Below are 19,902 nucleotides of genomic sequence, written 5' to 3' on the forward strand. Positions count from 1 at the left end.
TTAACAAGTTTTAACTAAGCTAATAGAAAAAAGAAAATGTCCACATAAAATAAATAAAGGAAAATATAAAAAGAAAAATATGCATAATTCTCCCTTATTTCCATATTTTGCCTATCAGAAAAAATACAAGGGAAATAATGAGTTTTTTACAAATTCAATCTGAAAATATTGATTGCACAAATAGTACACGTCAAGCATTATACAAGATACAAACTACTGGCAGATATACAGAAGGAGAAAAAGCTTGAAGTTTAAATTTAAGAATGTGAAAAGGGACCACTTATCAAATCATATTGGCATAGAATTTCCTTTCTCTACTTGCTCTCTGTTCTCTTGAAAGAAAAATTTCCCTAACATGGATAATTACTAATGATGAAAATGAGCATAAATTTCAACTTTATAACTTAATAGTCAAGAAAACATATAATGATGTCTTTTACCTGGGTGGGGCCATTTGAAAGTTCTTCATGAACTTATGGGCTTTGTTGATTAAAGTAAGAATGAGCCCATTACATTAAAATGACTCTTAGTAGCAAGGACAAGTAATGATTTGCATTATAAGTTTATAAATGTGAGGTTAGACATATTTTTACAATAAAGTCTTTTCATTCCCTATTTAAACATCCTCATTTCTGCTTCAATGAACTTGGAAAATGGTTTGTTATTCGGTATTGTTAAAATTACAAGGCAAAAATTTGTCATTGGTTTTAAAATATTTCCACCTTATGGTAATGTAGATGACTAATATCTATCTCCATTTTTTAGAATACACTAATATGATAATATAATTTGGAAGAAAATCTAAATTAGTTTCTTTTCTGTCTCACATCTAAAGACCACCCTTGTAATATTAGAAAATAGCAAAATCTTCAAAAAAAAAAAAACTTTTGCTAGGCTTCTCATACTTTAGTGACTTGGACATTTTTTGCTCAAAAAGTGCTACAAGACCTCTCACCTAAGCAAACTCTCTGGAGAAAACTTCATTGTTGAAGTCTGGTTTTATGTTTAGTGATGAGAGGTCACATTAGATTCCCAAACAACTTCCAAAATAAGAATATATGGTGGACGGGGATGTGTGGGGGGGAACTATCCTCCCAAAACTCTTATTTTACCTTCAGCATTCTTTTATGGTACATTCTGGAATTTTTTCAGTCTCCACAAGAGATAAGTAAGCTTGAGAGATGTATTTTGTTTTGACAATGCTCCTCCCTGCCAAAAATACCTGTCTGTTTCAAAAAATACCTGTCTGAAGTAGCAGAAAAATGACATACAATCCCAAATTCACATTTATTCTGAAAGTAAAGTTTTACTCCCCCAAATAGCATTGAGAACTCTTGATCACCCCCCCAAACACACACACACACACACACACACACACACACACACACACACACACACACACACACACACACACACACACACACACACACACACCTTCTCCTGATAAGGGACATTTCCTAGTTTCTTTCACTATTGATCATGAGAAACCGCCTTTGATTGATGGTAGTTTTCAAAATTATGACTATCAAGTAAGGAGGGCACTTACAACTAACTTTCCAAGGAAACTCTACCTGAGTTACTTTTAGATCATCCCTCTCCTTGCTCTTCCCAGGAATGAATTCCCCAGTGGCCTCTTCCATGCATAAACAGAGCTGACTGGTGGACCTGCTCACTGCCACTGAAGTTTCTAGATGCTTCTAGATGCTCCTGCTGGAATACACGAGTGATTCACTCCTCTCCCTGTCTCCTGGCAGCTAAATGGGAATATTGGAGAGCTGCCAGAAGGGTAGGTAGCCAACCTGCTTGCCCTTGATTGTGCCTGCCAGCTTTTTAATAACAGAAGTAGGGTCAAGTAAGTGAAATCGCGAACTGAGGAGTGTATTCTGAGGATGCAAAGGCAGTTAATGTCCTTCCAAACCTCAGATGGCTGGCAACCCTTGGCAGAGTAATCTATGATTTGTGGCACCTGACCTTTCCACCGCGACTGTTTATCTGTGCATTCACTAGAAACGTATTTACAGAATCTCTCCATTAGCAAAGATGCCTTGTGTGTGATTACCCAATTGTCATGGTCACACCAGGGTTTGATACAGTTCCTATTCACAAATGAAAGACTGCACTAAACTGCACATATAACTGGTTTAAAGCTGGGATCCTTAATCAGTAAACCAAGACTTCTGATGGACCTCAGAGAGATTATTACCCCAGTGTAGTCTCTCTCCTTCCCTTCCCATCCAACTGTATTCCATCTCTCCCTATCCAAGGCTCAAAACACAAACTCTCATTTATTGCCCAGAATCTTTAAAATTTTTCAATAATAAGCAATAATGAGAATCATCAAAGAGATGGACCTATTTTGTCTTCCAGAAAATATTTGAAGAGACCATTACTTGCTTAAACAAGTCTTCTCTACCCCCCCCCACCTCTCTCTCTCCATCCATGGAGCACTTTGTGTCAGCAAGATACTTTCTCCCCCCTTAACTTTTTCAGTTACAAATGCAGGTAAAGTTGGGTGGCAGGGTGACTTTCACTCCTCATTCTGATGGGATTAAATACTAAGAGGAAAAAAATCTTGACAAATGACCTGTGAAAGTCTATTTCGAAGTTTACTGGATAGTTCAAATAACGGTGTCTCCCTCTTCTCCCTCCCAAACAGATGGCATCTAATTCTCCTTGTCCAAAAGTCCAGTTCTTTACATCCTTTGTTGCTGGGCTCTTTAGTATTCACTGGGAAAGGTGAGGCAGGAACTGAGAACAGAATCAAACAACTCTAAGTGGTCAGGAATCAAAATGGAGGGAGCAATAACTCAGTCTTTTGTCATTTCTCCCCAATGAAGAGAAGTTGGGAGTAAAAGTGTCAGGCGCCACGGAAGCAAATGAAGACGATAAACTCGCCACAGATGGAGAAATACTAAAGTGACCTGACTTGACAGGAGAAGCTGCAGGAAGGGCTGGGGAATTAAACAGCTGAGCTCCTGAAGACTTGGGTGACCGCTGGCCGTCCTCAGCCTGAACGAAGGTATTACCCAGAGGCCTGGGCTTGGAGACGAGGACAACACGAGGCCAGCCACGGGCGACCCTGGGCCTGAGGGGGACAGCCGGCGCCAGAAAGCCCGGCCAGAGAAAGACCTGTCGGGAAAGAAGCCACTTCACGTTCTACTATGGGTGTGCCTCCTGGGCTCGCAGCCCCAAAACTCAGCCAGCACGGGCGGGCGCAGACGTCGGGCTGACCACGCCGCCTCGGCTGCTGTCCCCAAATGACCGACACCCGATCGGTGCCCACTGCCCACGCGGGGCTCAGCCCGCAGGAACGCAAGGAGCGAAGGCCCAGCCCAGCGTGGAAATCGAACGGAGGTGCCTGCCCAGTTGTGGACTTCGCGGGACACACCCGAAATGTATGCAGTCACCTCCAAGCGGTTTGTCCCTGACGATCGCCATTCAGCACTGGCGAAGACGCAGGGGCATCAGCTAGCAACCCGGGAAGAAGAAGGGGGAGGGGGGAAGAGTCATTTAAATGGGGGAGGGGACAGACATGAGGACTAAAAGGAACCCACATGAGACAAGAAAACTCCATCTCTATCCAACCCTTTCCCTAGAAAGTCCTGAGATTTTTATTCCTAGACATTTCACTTTTAAAAGCTAGTGTGTGTGGTGGGGGGGGGGGAATGAATCATTCCCCTGCTTTTAATTGAAGTAAACAAAGTGCAACAAATCCTAACTCAAATATGATTGCAGTGAGATTAGGGTCTAATTGCTTAGGGTTCAGGTGGAATCTGCGGGCTAAATCCTACAGGGCCAATCTGAATTTCACAATCATTCTGTCAAAAGGAGAGCGACGAGAGCCCACACGCTCCCCAACAAGTCATTTTTAACAGTTACAAGCTTCGCACAAAGACCACACAGGGCGTCTAAGAGATGCAAATCTAATCCCTGGTCATTCTACAGGCCTTCAACAAAGATGTGCTAAACCCTAATAGAAAAGAAATCAGTTCTCTGTCACCAGCCCCAGGCAAAATCTATTAGAGAATCGACAGAGCCGCATCTACAGCAGTTGCCGCAAAGGTTAAGGACAAGTACAAATAAGAGGGACCCAGTTTTGTTTTCCGTGTGAAATATCGGGAGAAGCTAACCCCCAAAAGATAACCCCAAAAGAGTTGATGGGATTCGATCCGTGGCTTCGCATTCGTCCGACCGCTAGAAAATAATAAACAAATAAACACACACATTAAGACTTTGGGGAGACTCCGTTTCTGAAATTAGGAGAGATGAAACAAATGCATCCCAGAGATGGAAATCTTGGCCTCGGAATTCTCAGAGACTCTGAACCCGGGAAGGAAGGCGGGCGAGCACGCCTCTGATCGCGCATGGAGGGCGCGGGTGCGTCCTTGAGCTGGAGGGAAGGGGAGGCCGGGAAGGAGGTGATGGACCCCCAGGAACTGGCCCCTGTCTGACTTTTCGGGGCACCGCTGTGTTCTTTAAGTCCCCCCCCCCCATCGATGGAGTCGCGCCCGGGCGGGAGCCGGGGTGCGCGTGGCTGCTGGCTGCTGGAGAAGAACCGAGGGCACCGACGGATCGCGGACCATCCTGAGGCCGCGTTCCTGCACTGCCCAGCCGGGTCGGGGCCGCCCACCGCCTCCGCGACCTCACCCGCCGCCCCGGGGTCCGTGCGTAGGAAGCCCTGCGCCCTCAGCTCCGGAGCCACCTCACCGTGCGCTTCGGCCGTCACTAACCCCAGGAGGACCTAGGGAACGCAATCGGTGTCCTGCTGGGGTGTGAAAAGGTTTGTGAGGCAGCCAAAAAATAGGCCACAGCGTGTCGGAACCTTAAACAGGAAGGACCCCGGATCCCCAGACTCTGCCCAGAAGCCCCTCAAACGGGTTCGGGTTGGAGTGGAGGGGGACTCTCTTCTCCGCGCGGTGCAGACCCTCCCCCAGCACTGGCGCCCGAGGCTGGGAGCACCCGGTGGAGCCCCGCTAGCCCGAGAGGCTGCTTTATTGGGTGGGGAGGAAGGGAGGGAGCTTTCCAATACACGAAGTTTTGCGGGGTTTCCAGTGAGGATCTTCTTCGCAGGACCCGCCTTTCATCTCAGAAAGTCGCTCAGGACGTCAGGGTTGAGGGTGCTCCTAGCCCCAATAGAACGCCCCCAAGCAAGTTCCCAAGCAGCTGGGGCGCCCTCCACGTGATACCTCCTTCAGAGCTACGCCCGCAGGGACTACAGGGGGCGTAGCTTAGAGACCAGGGTCACAAAGGAAAAGAAAAAAGAAAAAAAGAAAGAAAAAGAAAAAGAAGGAGACCGAGAGAGACAGAGACAGACAGAGAGAGAGACAGAGAGAGAGAGCGCGCAAGCTCCCACTTTTCCAAAACCCCTTCTCTCATCGGCAGGGAAGAGGGTGGGACGTCTATCCAAAAGAAAGGAGTTTTGTCTGCTCCTATGGAAGTTTCCAGAAGCTACTATTTTCTCTATCTGTGACTCCACCTTCTGGCCACAGTTTCCCCCTCATTTATACTGGGTACAGCTCCAGGCTGTGCGGGAGCGAATACCCCAACCCTTTAGGACCCTTGGAGTTGTTTAATTTGCTCTGGCAAGATGGTCCCCATTCTCCAAGCCTGGCAGGAGGAAAAGCAGTATTTTCTAGATTTGCCCTCAGCCTAGAGATACACTACTGTACACACATCTGCTTCCTCTTCATCCTGCTCTATGCCTGGCCAGCCTAAGTGTGTGCCTTCTGTCCAGGCTGCGTTCCTTCCTCCCATCTACTGGCATTAATTGAATTTCTACAGACTGAGGCTTCTCCTTGTTTCTTCCATCATTTTTCTTGCTAGTCCTCTGATAGGCTGACCTTGGCCATTCTTTAGTCTTCTTACTCCCCAATTTGCCTCCCATATGGACCTTACTGAGTTTCATTCATTATGGTTTAGCCTACCTGCTTTATCTGCCTTTCCTTTTAGACACAGTATTGGGGAAGATGATTCCAAATTACATACAAAATTAAGACGGCAAGAATGCAGCTATGAAGCTAGAGTTGAACAAGAAAGCAAGACAGGCACTGAAGTAAAAAAAAAAAAAAACAAATGGAGAATGAGGAAGCAAGTAGGTAATGAAGTCAGACTGAGCTATAAATATGTGAATTAAGATGCTGCTTCTGGTTTGGTGGCGTCTCCTCTGTCAGCGTTGGAAGGCAGGGAAGATGGCCTCCTGGGAAAGGATGCTGCAGTTTCTTATCTCTGGCAGGACTTGCACCTGCACACCTGCTCCCAGTAGGACTTTTGTCTGGCCAGTTTGCAGACCGAGGGAGCCAGGAGTTTTTCAGCTGTGGAAGGCTTTACCTCCACCTTCATCTCTCCTTCTCCTGCTTCCAAACTCTCTCAACCAAGGAATAGGTTGTGAGGGGCGGGGGGGGGGGGGGGGAGGGGGAAACATAAAGGTGGATGATGAAGATGTGGAAGGACAGCTGTGTTTAGAGTCCCTGTCACTTGGCACATGGTAAAAAGAATGCTTGGATTGTTTTGGTTTGCTGGTTTGTTTAGAAGAGTTCTTTTAGGGAACTAAGCAAGCCAGGCTGGTAGCTGTGCTGAACCCTTCCCAGTCCCCCATACACACCCAAACTGCATCTGCTGGCTCTCCTGAGATCTTCCCAGAGCAGAAGCACTTCCTACAGGTCTAAAACCACAATACCTGCCCAAAGAGGCACCAACTTGAAGTTCAAAATGATCCCTATTGAAATAAAAATGGAGTTGACAATAAGCAAATAGTTTTATTAGACTGAATTTCAGGCTACTAGAAAGTTCTTTAGACATTGGGCAGACAACCACTTTGTTGTTGTTGTTTCCTGAAGAAAACTTAGGGAAACAACCTGAGCTGATTGACTTCAGCAATGGTTCTCTTAAACATGGTGCTTTAAGATCTTATGTGTAAAAGTTGCATTATTGTCAGAACTCCAATGAACTAATAGTAGAATAATCTGGGGGTTAGGAAGTGTGTGTGTGTGTGTGTGTGTGTGTGTGTGTGTGTGTGTGTGTGTGTGTGTGTGTAGCAGAGGTTGGACCCCTGTTTAGGACAGGTAGGGTGTCACCACTGGGATGGGGAAGGGCTACTTGTGCGCGAGTGAGCTGTGAGGTGAAGGGGTGACTGTGGCGGTGCTGGTAGGGGGAGTGACAAGTTGGGGTGGGGTGGGGAGAGGGGGGACTGAAGGCAAGAAGTGGGAGGTGCAGAGCAACTGCTTTCCCTTGTCCTAGAAACCAAAAGTTTCCACAACCAGAGAATTTCTTTTTAGCTCCAGATTTCAAGTACCTACACTTTTCTTGAAATCCCTGGAAACCAATTTGGAAACACCAGGCCAGGAAGAACCCCCAGGTCTTTAGCAGTGTGGTGGCAAGGTCCCCCAGTTGCTCCCTGATTTTGTTCCAGGCTCTGCACTTCTGTCCTCACACTACCTAAGGACTTCTTGGATCCAGCCTGTAAGTTGTCACCCAAATAACACCTTCTGGCACCATTCTTTACAAACAAATTCGAATTTTTTATTGACTTTTTTTTTTTTTACCCAGTAAAAGACATGGCACAACAGTCAAGCAGACCAAAACGCACAATCAATACTGTTTCTCGGTTACCTTTCTGGGCAGTTTTCTCTCCCCAGCTGTGGAGTCCCCATTTTAAGCAATTAAGTAATATATTCAACAGGAATATTCCATTTAAAATACGTTGGGACTAAAGACACACCAGACACACAAGGTCTGAGGCTAGAAGAAAATATTTAGTGCTTGCCTACAGATTCTGTCACCCATCATCTACTCCGAAGGCGCACTCTGAATCTTTCAGCGTGTCCGGCTCTTATGATTGCAAATGGCCCTGTTTTCAAATGGAAATAAGACTTGCAAACTGATTATGTGTATTGAATCAGAATCACTCGCTAGATCCTCTTGTTTAAAATGTATTGAAAAAAGGATGATGGTTGCAGACCTCTGTAACCAGCTCCCTCGCTTCTCCCTCGCTTCTCAGGGAGGTCGATCTATTTTGCAACTTTTTGCCATTTGAGCCTATTTCAGCCAGATAATTACATTACCATTGTGTTGCTGACCCAAAGCGTAGACGTGGTATACACACCCCCCAGCCATCTCCAGGGCTCCCACCACCAACATTACCTCTTAAACCACTTACACATCACAACTCCCTACACACACCCATCCAATCCACCCCAACACTTAGACCCCAGCAAGAACCAGCACTTCCCAGGTGCCTACAACCATCAACAGAATCCCACAGTTCCCTTCACCTGATACAGATCTTCCTCTCCTCTCTCCTCCCTTCCATTCCTTTTTCCTTTCCTCCCATCTGCTTTCTTTCCCAGAAGTAGAATCCTGTCCCCTCCCTAACTTTTAGAAATACACATAACTGAATCTTAAGTCTCTAGCCGTGTCAAGAATTGTTTACTACTAATTTTGTGTTGGTATTTGGCATTGTAGTTGTTAGAAAATGGTTCATAGAGAAAAGTTCAATGGTCAAGATGCTTGTATGTTGCCATGGATCTCACAGATTTTCTCTTGACCCCCATCCAGGGCTAGGTTGTAGGTTTGGGGTAGTTAAGTTTTTAAATGAGATTTTAAAAAACATTTTATACTGGAATCCCGCTGAATTTCAGTATCAAGTCAATGGACTATGTGGGTGTGGAGAGAGTAATCTGAGCTTTAATGTGTTCGATGAAATGTACAGATGATACAACGCAGTACTTCCTAGGTTGACAACATCCAGGCCTCAGCCTCAGAAGTCTTGTCAGGAAGCAGTGCTGCCAGAAACAATAACCAGCATTCCAGGTACTAATACAAGTGGGGAGATAGCAATGAACTAGCCTCAACTTCTGTCTGCCCTGGCTAAGAGGTAGAGATGTGTGCTTTGTGCACGCCTGTGTTGTGTAGCAATTCTTTCTGAAGGACAGAAGGAAGAGGAGAATCTGTCATTGCCCAGCCCTCCCAGGCCTCTTAGTCCCCACCCAGGCCCGCAGACCTGAAGGCACCTTGGAGTGGCTGGGCAGGGAGAGGCCCTTAATCTTCTGTGGCTTCTGAGTCTCCTCAGAAAATGTGTAAGTCTCTAGAGACCCAGGTTCTCTGGCAACTCAGCCAGGCCCAGGGGACCCTAACTTTCTGGAGTTTGCTCTACACACAATCACAGTTAGTTCTTTAAGTATGGTCCTGGTCTTCTGAGTTAAGGCAGAGGAAGCAGCCAGCCCAGAAGCTCCCAGCCCAGTCTCCTTCGTGTCAATACAGTAATTCTCAGGTTTGCAATTGCATGCACACTCAGGAGAGTGTGTGCCTGGGAGATCAGGTAAATCAGTAGCATGACAGTCAAATAAAGCTTTGTTTTCCTAGTGCTTTGGGCACCTTTGAGTAGCGGCTCTGGGAGAATGATGCAGGCTTTCCGGACTGTGATTCCCCACCCCCCCACACACACACACACTCCCAGAACAGCTCCCAGTCTGTGATTTTTTTCCCCCCACAGAACAGCTCCAGGGCTCAACAACAAGGGAATGGTATGCAAAGGCACTTCTCATGGCTAGTATAGAAGTGAAATTATCTACAAACACCCCCAAAACCTCAGAAATACAAGGTTTAGTACTCTCCTAACAGTCAGCAACTGGCAACTGCAACATAATAGTTAAAAAAGAGATTCCCTCAAATGTGAAAATTAGGAAATGTGAAAATTAGTGCAGGGAAGTTTTTCTTCTTTTGCTTCAAGAACAGCGAGCCTTCCCTCTTATTTCCACATTATGATGACTGAGATGGAGAGGACATTTTCAACAAATGAAGAGAGGAAACCTTTCCATTATTTGTTTGGTTTTTGGTGTCTGCTAGTGCATACTGGACATTTAGCAGCAAATGATGATCATTTTTGCCCTTTTTAGGTTGTTCCCAAAAGTCTCAGCCATAGCTGTGTCTTGGGCACCATGTTCAATTTCTTTAAAACAAATATTATATATTTCTTTAAACATAATTATATCTCCAGAGTTTTCCATGGTAACAAATAAATGTTCCAATTCAAAATGAGCAAAACTAAATAACTTTTTTTAAATAAAAAGAAACTCATTTCATATGGTAGTTTAACGGAGGGAATGAATCCATTCAGCTACTGGCATCTAACTGGTTCTGGGGTATCCAATTCTATGTTAAAATTTTCTTTAAATTGTCTTAGATATGTAAGATAAATACGCATGTGGATAAGGTAGATATTTATGTCTATAGACTTCTATATGTCCTTATTTAGACATCTGTCATCAATCATTCATTCCTACATACAAAGAAGGCAGAGTCAGATATGAATATTATGTTGGAGGACAAAGTTTACCAAGTTTTACTGCCTGTAACATTTATGTTTACATTTTATTTCTCTTTCTGACAATTTCACTACAGTGATCAATTGATATTGTAGTGCCTTGAAAAGAAAAGAAAAAGAAATAAAATGGGGGGGGGAGACTAAATAGAATATGTACTGAAACCTCACCCCACCCTTTCCAAAACTTTGCCACAACTCATGATAACACAGGTAAAAGTGTCTGGAAAGGAGATGAGATGGGAAATACGATCAAGTGAGGAGAGGAACAGAAGCCTAGGACTGTGCCTAAATAACCTCCAACTTGGGTATTAGGTCATTCTCTGAAGCAAGTGCAGCCAATCACTTCAGCTACAGTTTCAGATTAGGCAGAAGCTGTACTGTCAAGTTATTGAGTCTCTTCTTTCATTCCTTTAAGACTCATCCAAGTAAAGTTCAGATACAGAACCCTGTGGGGGTAGGGGGGGGATTCATGTGGTCCTTGATTCTCATAAAGTACACACATCCACAAACGGATTCCTCCAGCCACTTAGGCACACAAGCTGGCAGGAGAGGTCACTCACTGAAGAAACACCAGAACACTTACTATGCTCCACCAAATCGAGGCAGGTTCCCAAATTGGTCCCCACCTGGGGTGGCCTATAGCCCCAAGCACACTATTGCATAGGAAAACACACAGCTACCGGCATGGCAGAGATGGCCATCTGTGGTCCAGGATGCGGTGGAAGGAAAGAAGGGTCTACCATCTCCTAACCCGGCTCTGTTTAAGCACAGAAAACATTAGGTCTCAACCCTTCTAGTCCCCTCCTGTCACTTCCATTTGCAAGGAATGCAAGCAGCTTTTGAAATAAACAAGTCAGTCAACCACCCAAGAACCAGACCACCTCAGATTCACATTTCCCAATGGGCTTCTTAGTTTTCCACAAATAAAACTGCCTGCTCACTCCGCTTCAGTTTCATAATTGGGATGGGGGTGGGGGTGGGGTGAGGGAGCTCTGCCTGGAGAGACGGGAGACAACCGATCAGAATTCCAGGCAGCTCCTCACCACTCTCTTGTTTATAGAAAATGAATGTCTGCCTGGCTGGCTTTAGTTCAGGAAAAGGGGTCAGTCTTTATCAACACAGTTCACACAGATCCTGGGTCCTTTTTTTTTTCTCCCTTATCTCAAATTGACCCGCTTTTAAGATAAAGACATAATAGAGAAAGCATTGACCTTACCTGGTCCCTAATGAGGTGGAAGTCAGAGAACCTCGCTCTCATTTCCTCTTATCTCGGATCGCCTGAGAAGAGACTCGCGCTACCTTTTGTGCACTTGCGACTTGGAGATAGCCCCAACGCGGCGCCCAGACGCCGGGAGCGCGCGCTGGAGGGGTGCGCGGCCTCTAAAGTCTGAGAGTTCTTCCTGGGGGTCTCCAAATCAAAGACTACCAGGCCAGATCCAAACACTTTCCCCGGAGCTCCCCTAGCCCCGGCTCTGGAAGACTTGAAATCTCTTGGAAAGCTCCCAAGCAAGTCTTTCCCTATCCAAGGCAAAAAGCTGGCAGCGGGGAGCTCTGTCTCCGGCCAGGCCCTCGGGGTGAAGCGAGCTGGGAGGGGGGGGGGTCTCCTGGATCCCCAGAAGTGATGCCCGGAGCGACTCTCGCCCAGTGGCCCCGATCGAACTTGGATTTTTCTCTCGGGCCCCACTTCCACTCGGCCCGCCCTCGTCCCGAACCGCTGTCCAGGGCTGCAGGGCCGTTTCTTTTCCGCACGGGTCTCTAGGCGCGGCCCCGAAGAAAACTCCAGCTTGTGTCCCTGTTGGTGGCGGCAGTAACCTGGGGACCCTTCCTCTCCTGCTCTGGACATCTCTGTCGCCTCCCTCCCCGCCCCAGCCAGGCCCAGTCCACCGCCCCGCCAGCTGAGCTTCTTTCCTTAGTCTCTGGCCCCAGAGCTCGGGGGTTCCCAGGCTGGGGCGGGGGTGGGGAGCCGCTTTGGGATGCTAAACATCAAACAAGCCAAGCCTGGGGTTTCAGGCCCCGAAGCCACTAGAGCGACTCTCCAGGGCTCTCGAGAAAGTCCTCGTGTTTACACGGCGGGGTGGGGGTGGGGGAGAGAAGAAAAGGTGTGGGGGATGCTGATGAAAATTCTCTCCCGCTCACGGGGGCCGAGGTTTGGAGGGGGCCAAGTTTCTTCGGGGGACCTCGGGATGAACTGTTCTGCTCCCTCACGTGGGGGGGGGGTGTAATTCTTCTAGCACCTCACTTCCAGAAGCATCCCTATTTCTCCTCCTGGGAAGTCAGGTCCCACCAAGGTCCGGGATGCTGGAGACCTCACATTAGAGACTCCGCGGAAAGGATGACCGCTGGCTTCCCAGAGGTTGCCAAGGGCCGTGTGTGCAGGGCGTTCCCAAGTTTCAGAACCCTTGTGCTGAGCCCAGCACCTATTTCCTTCCAAGAGACGCTTCAGACTGCATTCCAAGGCTCTTCCTGCAGGCGACGAGTCCCCCTAGCACGGAGCGGGAGCCTCGCGGAGCCTGAGTGATTGATTGGTGGCAAGCAGCGGCCTGGCCTTGTTAGTCTCTCGCCCCCAACTGCAGACCCGGCCAAATTCACCTTTACTCGGGACAAGTAAACAGACATCAAACGAAACTGGCGGGAGAAGAGTGTATTTGATAGGACTCCACCGGTGCAAAAGTGACAAGACAGAGAGCTCAGCATCACACTACACTTAAAAAAAAAAAAAAAAAAGTGACTGCCAGACAAGGAGACAGCGCCAGGCCGCAAGCTGCACTCTCTGCCCTGTCCAGTCCAGGTTTGTGCTAGGAAGTGGGCTGTCTGAACGAAGGTCCCATCTCTAAACCAAATAGCAGATGTACTAGTCACGTCCCAAGGCCAACCTGCCCTCATCTCCCCGGCCAGACCCCGGGCTTAGCACTAGGATTCTGCTCATCAACATTCCTGACTCCCACTCTAGAGACAAACTTTCTGCTTTTCTTTACAAAATAGAAGGCCTGATGAGCTTCCCCCTCCCTCCCCCTGCAGCACACTTCCTAGAACCCAGCCCACCTACACTTTTGCAATATTCAAGTCTTTTCTGGATATTGAAAACCTTAGCTCAGTAGCCACACTCGAGAGTTCTGAGGGAGAGAGGCCTTCCTGGTTCTAGCTTGGAGTCCAGGCACCACAGGGTAAGAGTCCCTCTGAAAATCAAGGAAAAAAGACTGCTAGGTTGGAGGCAACAGCTAGTAACATTCTACTTCCCTAACAAGGTCCTAAGGGTAGGGGTGCTGGGACATTTGGTTAAAGGGAGTTGAAGACAGGATGAACTGGAAGAAGAGAGAAGGTCAGAAAAGGCTAAAAGAAAGTTGGAAATGATGGAAGAAGTGAGCACATACCAAATGTAAAGCAATTCCCATAACACTTCCTGATCTAGAGGGAAAGCTGTAGGCAACCCACTGGACTGCCATTGACTCATGGGTTTATCAAAGACGATAGAGAAGGGACAACTATAATTTTTAACCCTATCCACAATCACCACCTGCCTCCCACCACAATCTTAATAGTTCTCCAACATACATATCCAAGAGATTAGAAAATTAGAAATTGAAGAAAAGGGTTTAAAACCATTTCCTTTCCTGGGAAGAGGAGAGATAGAGTAGTAAGCAGGAAAAAAAATAGCTTTTTCTTGTAAAGATTTAGAAACACACAAGTGGAAGATGCTGGAATAAAAAGTGAAACCTCTACTTGTAAAGTCCTGCTGGAGCCATCCCCAGCACCCAGTCCCACACTGACGGAGGACTGAGAAGCCACATCTGGGGTAGAGGTGAGGGCTGCTGATCTTAGAGCAGGAATGGCTAGTTTAGAGCAAAACTAAAACCCAGAACAACTTTGCTTTTGAAGACAACCTTTCCCCCTTGCTCCATTCTAATTGGGAGTACTCTTGGCTGGAAACTAGAAATATAAGTTTGCTGTTCAAATTTACAGAAATGATCTTCACTTACTCGGTTATTTTAAATGAGATGTCCTAGTTCACTGTTTTAAAACTTGGCTCAGCCTTAGAAGACCAGTTTTTGAGATCTCTAAACACAGAAGCCTGGCTCTAAAAAATGGATTCTATGGAAACGTGTTTTTTCTTCTTCTTTCCTTCTCTCTCCTCACAGAAGTTGTTTAGTCTTCTCTTTTCGGTTGCCGATTTCCAGAACTGCTCATAATTTGGTTCCACTGAAATACCGGCAGAATACAAGTTCTGCTTCCTCTGAGCCGGGCCTCCTGAGCCTATCAACTAAACCCCAAACAATTCCAACCCCACCAGGCAACGAGGAACCCTCCCAGGTGGAGTGGGGCAGCCATTTAAAGCCAAATCAAAAACCAAACCAAAAGAAAGGTTTTTTTAATCAGAAAAAGAATCTTTTTAATTTGTATAATTTATTAGAAGCTTCTTAAGAACTATATTTAAGCCAAATATCTACATAAGTTACAACAGAAAAAAAAAGACTGATGCTGCAAATACCAAACTGCCAAATAATATACACAGATTTGTCAATGCCCATTTTTTAAAAAAAAAAATGTGAGGGGCAGGGGACAGGGTGTGGGTTTCTTTTTACAATAAAATGTACAAATTGCTAAAAACTAGGCGTTTAGTCCAACTTTTGACAGCGCTTTACAGCTACAAGTTCACATCAAACATAAAACAATTTTTCTGAGGGGACATTCCAGGCTACCCTTATGGCCAGAGGGCGCCTAGAAGGGGGCATGTCCTTTGTGACAGGGTTATGTCGAAGAATCTTTCCTCTCCCTGGCTCCCATCCTCTTTTCTTTAAAAAAAAAAAATCGTGGTATTTACAAGCGAGTCCACTCTGCTGCTGGCAGAGTGGACCAGAGTGAAGTTTGAGATGGTTAAAGTCCAAAGCCATGATAGCATAAAGCCCTTCCCAAACTGCACACACACCCCAGCGTGCAAACCCATTAGACTCACCGCCGAAAGACACCCCTAAAGCTGTTCTTTCTATGTCCTTCACTGTTTAAAGACTCCAAAAGGAATTGGATTTGTTTGGCTGTTTTTATTTCCTTTTACTCTTTTCTAAAAAAAAAAAAAACACCACAAATTTTAGATAGGGAGAAAAAAAAAAAGAAAAGATTTCCAGCAGTTTGGCCTTTGTGTGTATTTTTTTTCCCTTGATTTAATCGAGGATAGGTTCTTATGGATAAGGAGGGGGACTCGAAGCGCGTGGAGCAGCGGGTGGATGGTGGTCTGTGGCGGATGGAAGGAAGCCGGTGAGCAACGCGCTGGGCTAGGGGCTACACCATGTCTTCTCACCAGGTCCGACCATATAGCAAGGTGGAGCAGGACATGGTGCCATAGTCCGAGCCCGAGGAGTTCAGGTGGGACAGGCTGGAGACCTGGCCCTGCAGCGCCGCGGGGCTGGCGGCGTGGTGCGCCAGGTCCGGAGATTGGCCTGCGCTGCCAGGCTGGTGACCCGGGTGCGCGCCCAAGCCGGCGCCACCGCTGCCCACCGAGATCGCCGCGGCCGCCGCCTGAGCAGCCTGCGCCTGCTGCTGCGCCTGCTGTTGCGCGTGGCCTTGTAGGGTGGCCGCCCCAGGAGCGGAGGCGCCCGCCTGGCACGGTTTGCCGTCTTTCACCAGGACCGGCACCGCCACGCGGCGTGGCGATTGCTGCTGAGCCTGTTGCTGCTGCGGGCAGCCGGCGCCCCCGCCTCCCCCGCCGCCGCCGCCGCCGCTGTCCTGTTGCAGTTGCTGCTGGGCCGCCTTGTCCTTGGCTTGGCGTTTCATTTTGTAGCGGTGATTCTGGAACCAGATCTTGACCTGCGTGGGGGTCAGGTGGATCATGCTGGCCAGGTGCTCGCGTTCCGGTGCCGACAGGTACTTCTGTTGCTTGAAGCGTCGCTCCAGCTCATACACCTGTGCCTGGGAGAAGAGCACCCGGCGCTTCCGGCGCGGCGCGCTGGGCAGCGGGGTCATGTTCTTGCTCACGTCCCCCAGCGAGCCCAGGCCGCCCATGCCGCTCATGTTCATGCCGCTCGCCGGGCCCATGAATCGGGAGACTGTAAGCGACAAACGCACAGCGTCGGGCCGGAGCCGGGCCAGGCCAGCCCAGCCTTGGAGCCCTAGGCCCGCCCGGCCCTCCCCCGACGGCACCCTGCATCCCGAGGCCCTGCTACTGGGGATCGCTAGCGCCCGTCCCGGCCCAGCTGCCGAGGAATGTACTGGAGGGCTCTTCGCTTCAACCCTGCCCACCCCACCCCCCAAAGTTTCAACACCCTCTTTGGACCCCCGAAATCGCAGTGGGAGAAAGGCCACTCCTGTTCTTTTCCGGCCCAAGGCGGGGCCCAGAGGCATTGGAGTTAGCCGGCCACAGGCGGCGAACTGAGCTCGGGTCGGGAGTTGGGGTTCCGACGGTAGACCCTAACTTTGGGAGGTTCGGGGAGGAAGGTGTTCACGTCTGAAAACTCCAGCCTCCAAGGCTATACAGTGCCTTGGTTTCTCTCCTGTTGACCCCACTGAGTGCACCTGTTTGGCACCAGGACTCGGCCCCCTCCGGAGCCGGGCGCCCTCCCCTCTGTCCCGGACTCCAGTCCAGGCCCACCGTCGCCTGACTGCATTCTAACCTGGGACCAGGCCTGGCCGTTCCCCGCGCTAGTTGGGGTGTGCGGTGGCCTCCCTCGGTTGTCCGAGGTCTTGGGCCGTGTGGAGCAGAGTTCATTCACCGTCGGCTGCGCCTGGAGATGCCAGGTCCCTTCGGCCCCTGACCTCAGGACCCCGCGCTACCAAGTGCCTCTTTGGGGATGCCCTAACCCAGCCAGAGGCAGCATCCCCAACGCCCGCACCCAACTCCCCAAGCGCCGCTGGCCCGGGTGCCCACCCCGATGCCTAGAGCGCAGCCCCGGCGGTACGGACCGCGCCTCGGGTGCCGAACCCGCGGCCCCGCAGTGGGGGCGGCGTGACTTACTGGCGGGGAAGCGCGGGTCTGGGTTGGCGCCGTACCATCCGGGGCCCGAAGCGCTGTTTCTCATGGTGTCCTGGTAGGGTGGTAGCTCGCTCATGTTGCCCAGGTTGCCGTTGCAGTAGCCCCCCACGGCGGAGTGCGAGAGCTGGGGCACCCCCGCCGCCGTCATGTGGTAGGCGGCGGTGACTGCGCCGTGGTGCCCCACGGCGTGCTGCTGCATGGCCGCGGCCGGCGGCGCCGCCTGGCCTTGCCTGTACGCCGCCAGCGGAGCCCCGAGGCCGCCGCCCTCCATGCCCACTTTCTTGTAGCTTTCCTCCAGGGGACTCAAGATGTCAGACACTGAGAACGGAGTCGTGTGCTTTGGACTCATCGACATGATTCGGCGGCGGCTGGAGGAGGAAGGAAGAGGAGGAAAAAAAAAAAAAGGAGAGGGGGAAGGCGAAGCCTCGCTACTTTTTTTTTTCCTCTCCCTTTGCCAAATATTCTGGTGTTACCTTAACGCCGATCTTGTTGGATGTACACGTAACGGAGTGGACCGAGTCCGCCTTAATTGGCTTGAGTGGAGGCTCGGGGGCTCGCGTTTGTTTTAGCCCGGCGCCAGGTTTTAGGCAGCCACCAGAGGCGGGGCATAAGCGCTAAAGCAACAAGACAATAGAAGCCTACATCTTGCCCGAGATAATTAGCTTACATGCTGATGACAAGGTAAACACCTTTAAGTTTCACTTGTCAGGATTTTTAGATCTCAGAGAGGGAGGAGAGAGAGAGAGAGAGAGAGAGAGAGAGAGAGAGAGAGAGAGAGAGAGAGAGAGAGAGAGAGAGAGAGAGAGAGAGAGAGAGAGAGACCCAAAAGCATTGCTTTCCCCCTTTCCTGGACACCCCCCACCCCCATTTTTGTGGGGTGCCGTTGGCGCGCGGGGAGGAGGAGGCAGGGGAGGGGAAGGAGGAGGGAACCGATAGCTGGGAGGGCCGGAGGTGGGGTGAAGAGTAGCCGTGGAGGGATGGGGTGGAGGGAAGAAGGTGCGCGCTGCTTTGCAGCCAACTTGAGGAGTTACAAAGTGGAACCTCTGTGCCATTCCATCGGGGGGGATCCCCGAGCTAGGACCGGTCTTTTAGGAAGAGGGAGCCGAAGGGATGGGGCGGGGGAGGGGGTTCACCTGAGCCTGCTGGGGCTGCTCCTCCCTCCCGCCGAGGCCTCCCAGCCCCGCGCCTTCCCACCGCCTCCGGACCACATCGGGGCTTCCCGGTGCCCAGCCCCGGGTCGCCACGAACGGTGCCGGCGAGGCTGGGGAGGAACCCTGGGGCCGCACTGTTGGTCTACGAGTCTGTCCGTCTGTCTGCCTCCTCGGCCGCCGCCGTCAGAAGGGGACACCTCTGCTCCCCGCCCCCTTTCCCCTTACCAGAGAGACTCCCAGCGGGCGGAGGGGAGGCTGAGGAAGGGAAGGACTGCCGCGGGGAGGCTGTCGCGGATCCCCGCGCCCCCTCCCGCGTCAGATCTGGGCTTCTCAGCGGGCCAGGTACCCCCCTCCCCGCAACACCCCCACACCCCCACGCTCCCTGTCCCCACCCCCTTCCCCGGCCCAGGCTGATACCACATTCAGTCTGCTAAGCGGCAGTAAGGACGTGTGCTTGTGTGTGTGTGTGGGGGGGGTGATTAGTATGAGAGTCCATCGCTGCAGCCATCCTGTCTGGAGCAAACCTGCTGTCTCCGACCCCTGCCCATTTGCGCGCACATGCAATTTCTGGGGGCAAGAGCTTTCCCCGGACATCACTGCCCCAGCCCCAGCCCAGAGCCCCGCTGTTTGCCCCTCTGATGCTTCACACTGCCTGTACCCGCCTGCCCCACGGCCCCGCCGCCCTGAGCCTGACCCGGGGCAGGACGGGCTGGCCGGGAGGGGCCGGTACCCGAGCGCCCCGCAGCCCACGGGCGGGAGGCTGGGCGAAGGCTCGCCTCCTCCCGCAGCTCAGCCATGCAAAAGTGCACTTGCTTCCCCGGGAATAACCAAATATCTTTGTTTAAAGTGGCGGCCTAAATGGCCAGTCGCTTTGTGGCCACGCTGGATATTAGTAGATGAGGATCATTCTGCTTCAATTGGGCGCCTCTCATCCCGCGAGCAAGAAACCGCTTAGGAGGAAGTGGGCTTCCTGTCTGCGCGTTTCCAGGCTTCAAGTGTGAGCCCTGCTCCTTGAGGGTCCTTGGGCGCCTGGTGAGGGGGAGCTGTGGGCTGCGCTCCCCAGCGGGGCCCGGGGGCGCCAGCCGCGTAGCCGTGACCAGGCCGGGACCCCGTAGCCCAGCGGACTTCCCTGCGGAGTCCTGCGCAGGGCAGATTTTGAGATCATCTAGGACTTTTTGCGTGCGTGGATTGGGAATGTTTTCGTTGTGGTTCGCTGTGGTTGTTTTGCTTGCTCCGGGGCGGTTTCGGCTTTCCCCACCGGCCGCAGGGAGGCTGGGAGGGCGGAGCGAGCGCTCGGGGCCGGGAGGCGCCTCCACCACCCTCGGCCGGCCAGTCTTGAAGGCTTCCCGGTTTGGATTTTTGTCTCCATACTCCCCCCCTCCCCTTCTTTGTCGTGAGGTAGTACCCTCGAATGAACGGGCCGTTTTGAACTATTTAAACCAGAAGGATAGGCTTAAAAATGAATAGCA

General features: G+C 50.3%; 1 protein-coding gene and 1 long non-coding RNA gene across 2 annotated transcripts in view; both read right to left on the reverse strand.

Annotated features, from left to right (window-relative positions):
- Window positions 1–11,885, reverse strand: part of LOC138803824 (uncharacterized) — a 43,381-nt gene extending 31,496 nt beyond the window's left edge. The window contains exon 1 of the long non-coding RNA XR_011365080.1: window positions 11,538–11,885. This is a non-coding gene — a long non-coding RNA (uncharacterized lncRNA). The remainder of the gene's footprint in view (window positions 1–11,537) is intronic.
- Window positions 11,886–14,682: 2,797 nt separating this feature from the next.
- Window positions 14,683–18,012, reverse strand: Nkx2-1 (NK2 homeobox 1). Its single transcript, XM_070026764.1, is given in 4 exon segments — window positions 14,683–16,359; window positions 17,265–17,650; window positions 17,756–17,837; window positions 17,840–18,012. Coding segments are annotated over 4 exon segments (1,269 nt in total). The 5' UTR covers window positions 17,892–18,012; the 3' UTR covers window positions 14,683–15,610.
- Window positions 18,013–19,902: the final 1,890 nt, after the last annotated feature.

Source organism: Dipodomys merriami, unplaced genomic scaffold (genome assembly GCF_024711535.1).
Source record: "Dipodomys merriami isolate MVZ:Mamm:240054 unplaced genomic scaffold, mDipMer1.0.p SCAF_1, whole genome shotgun sequence".
NCBI lineage: Eukaryota > Metazoa > Chordata > Mammalia > Rodentia > Heteromyidae > Dipodomys > Dipodomys merriami.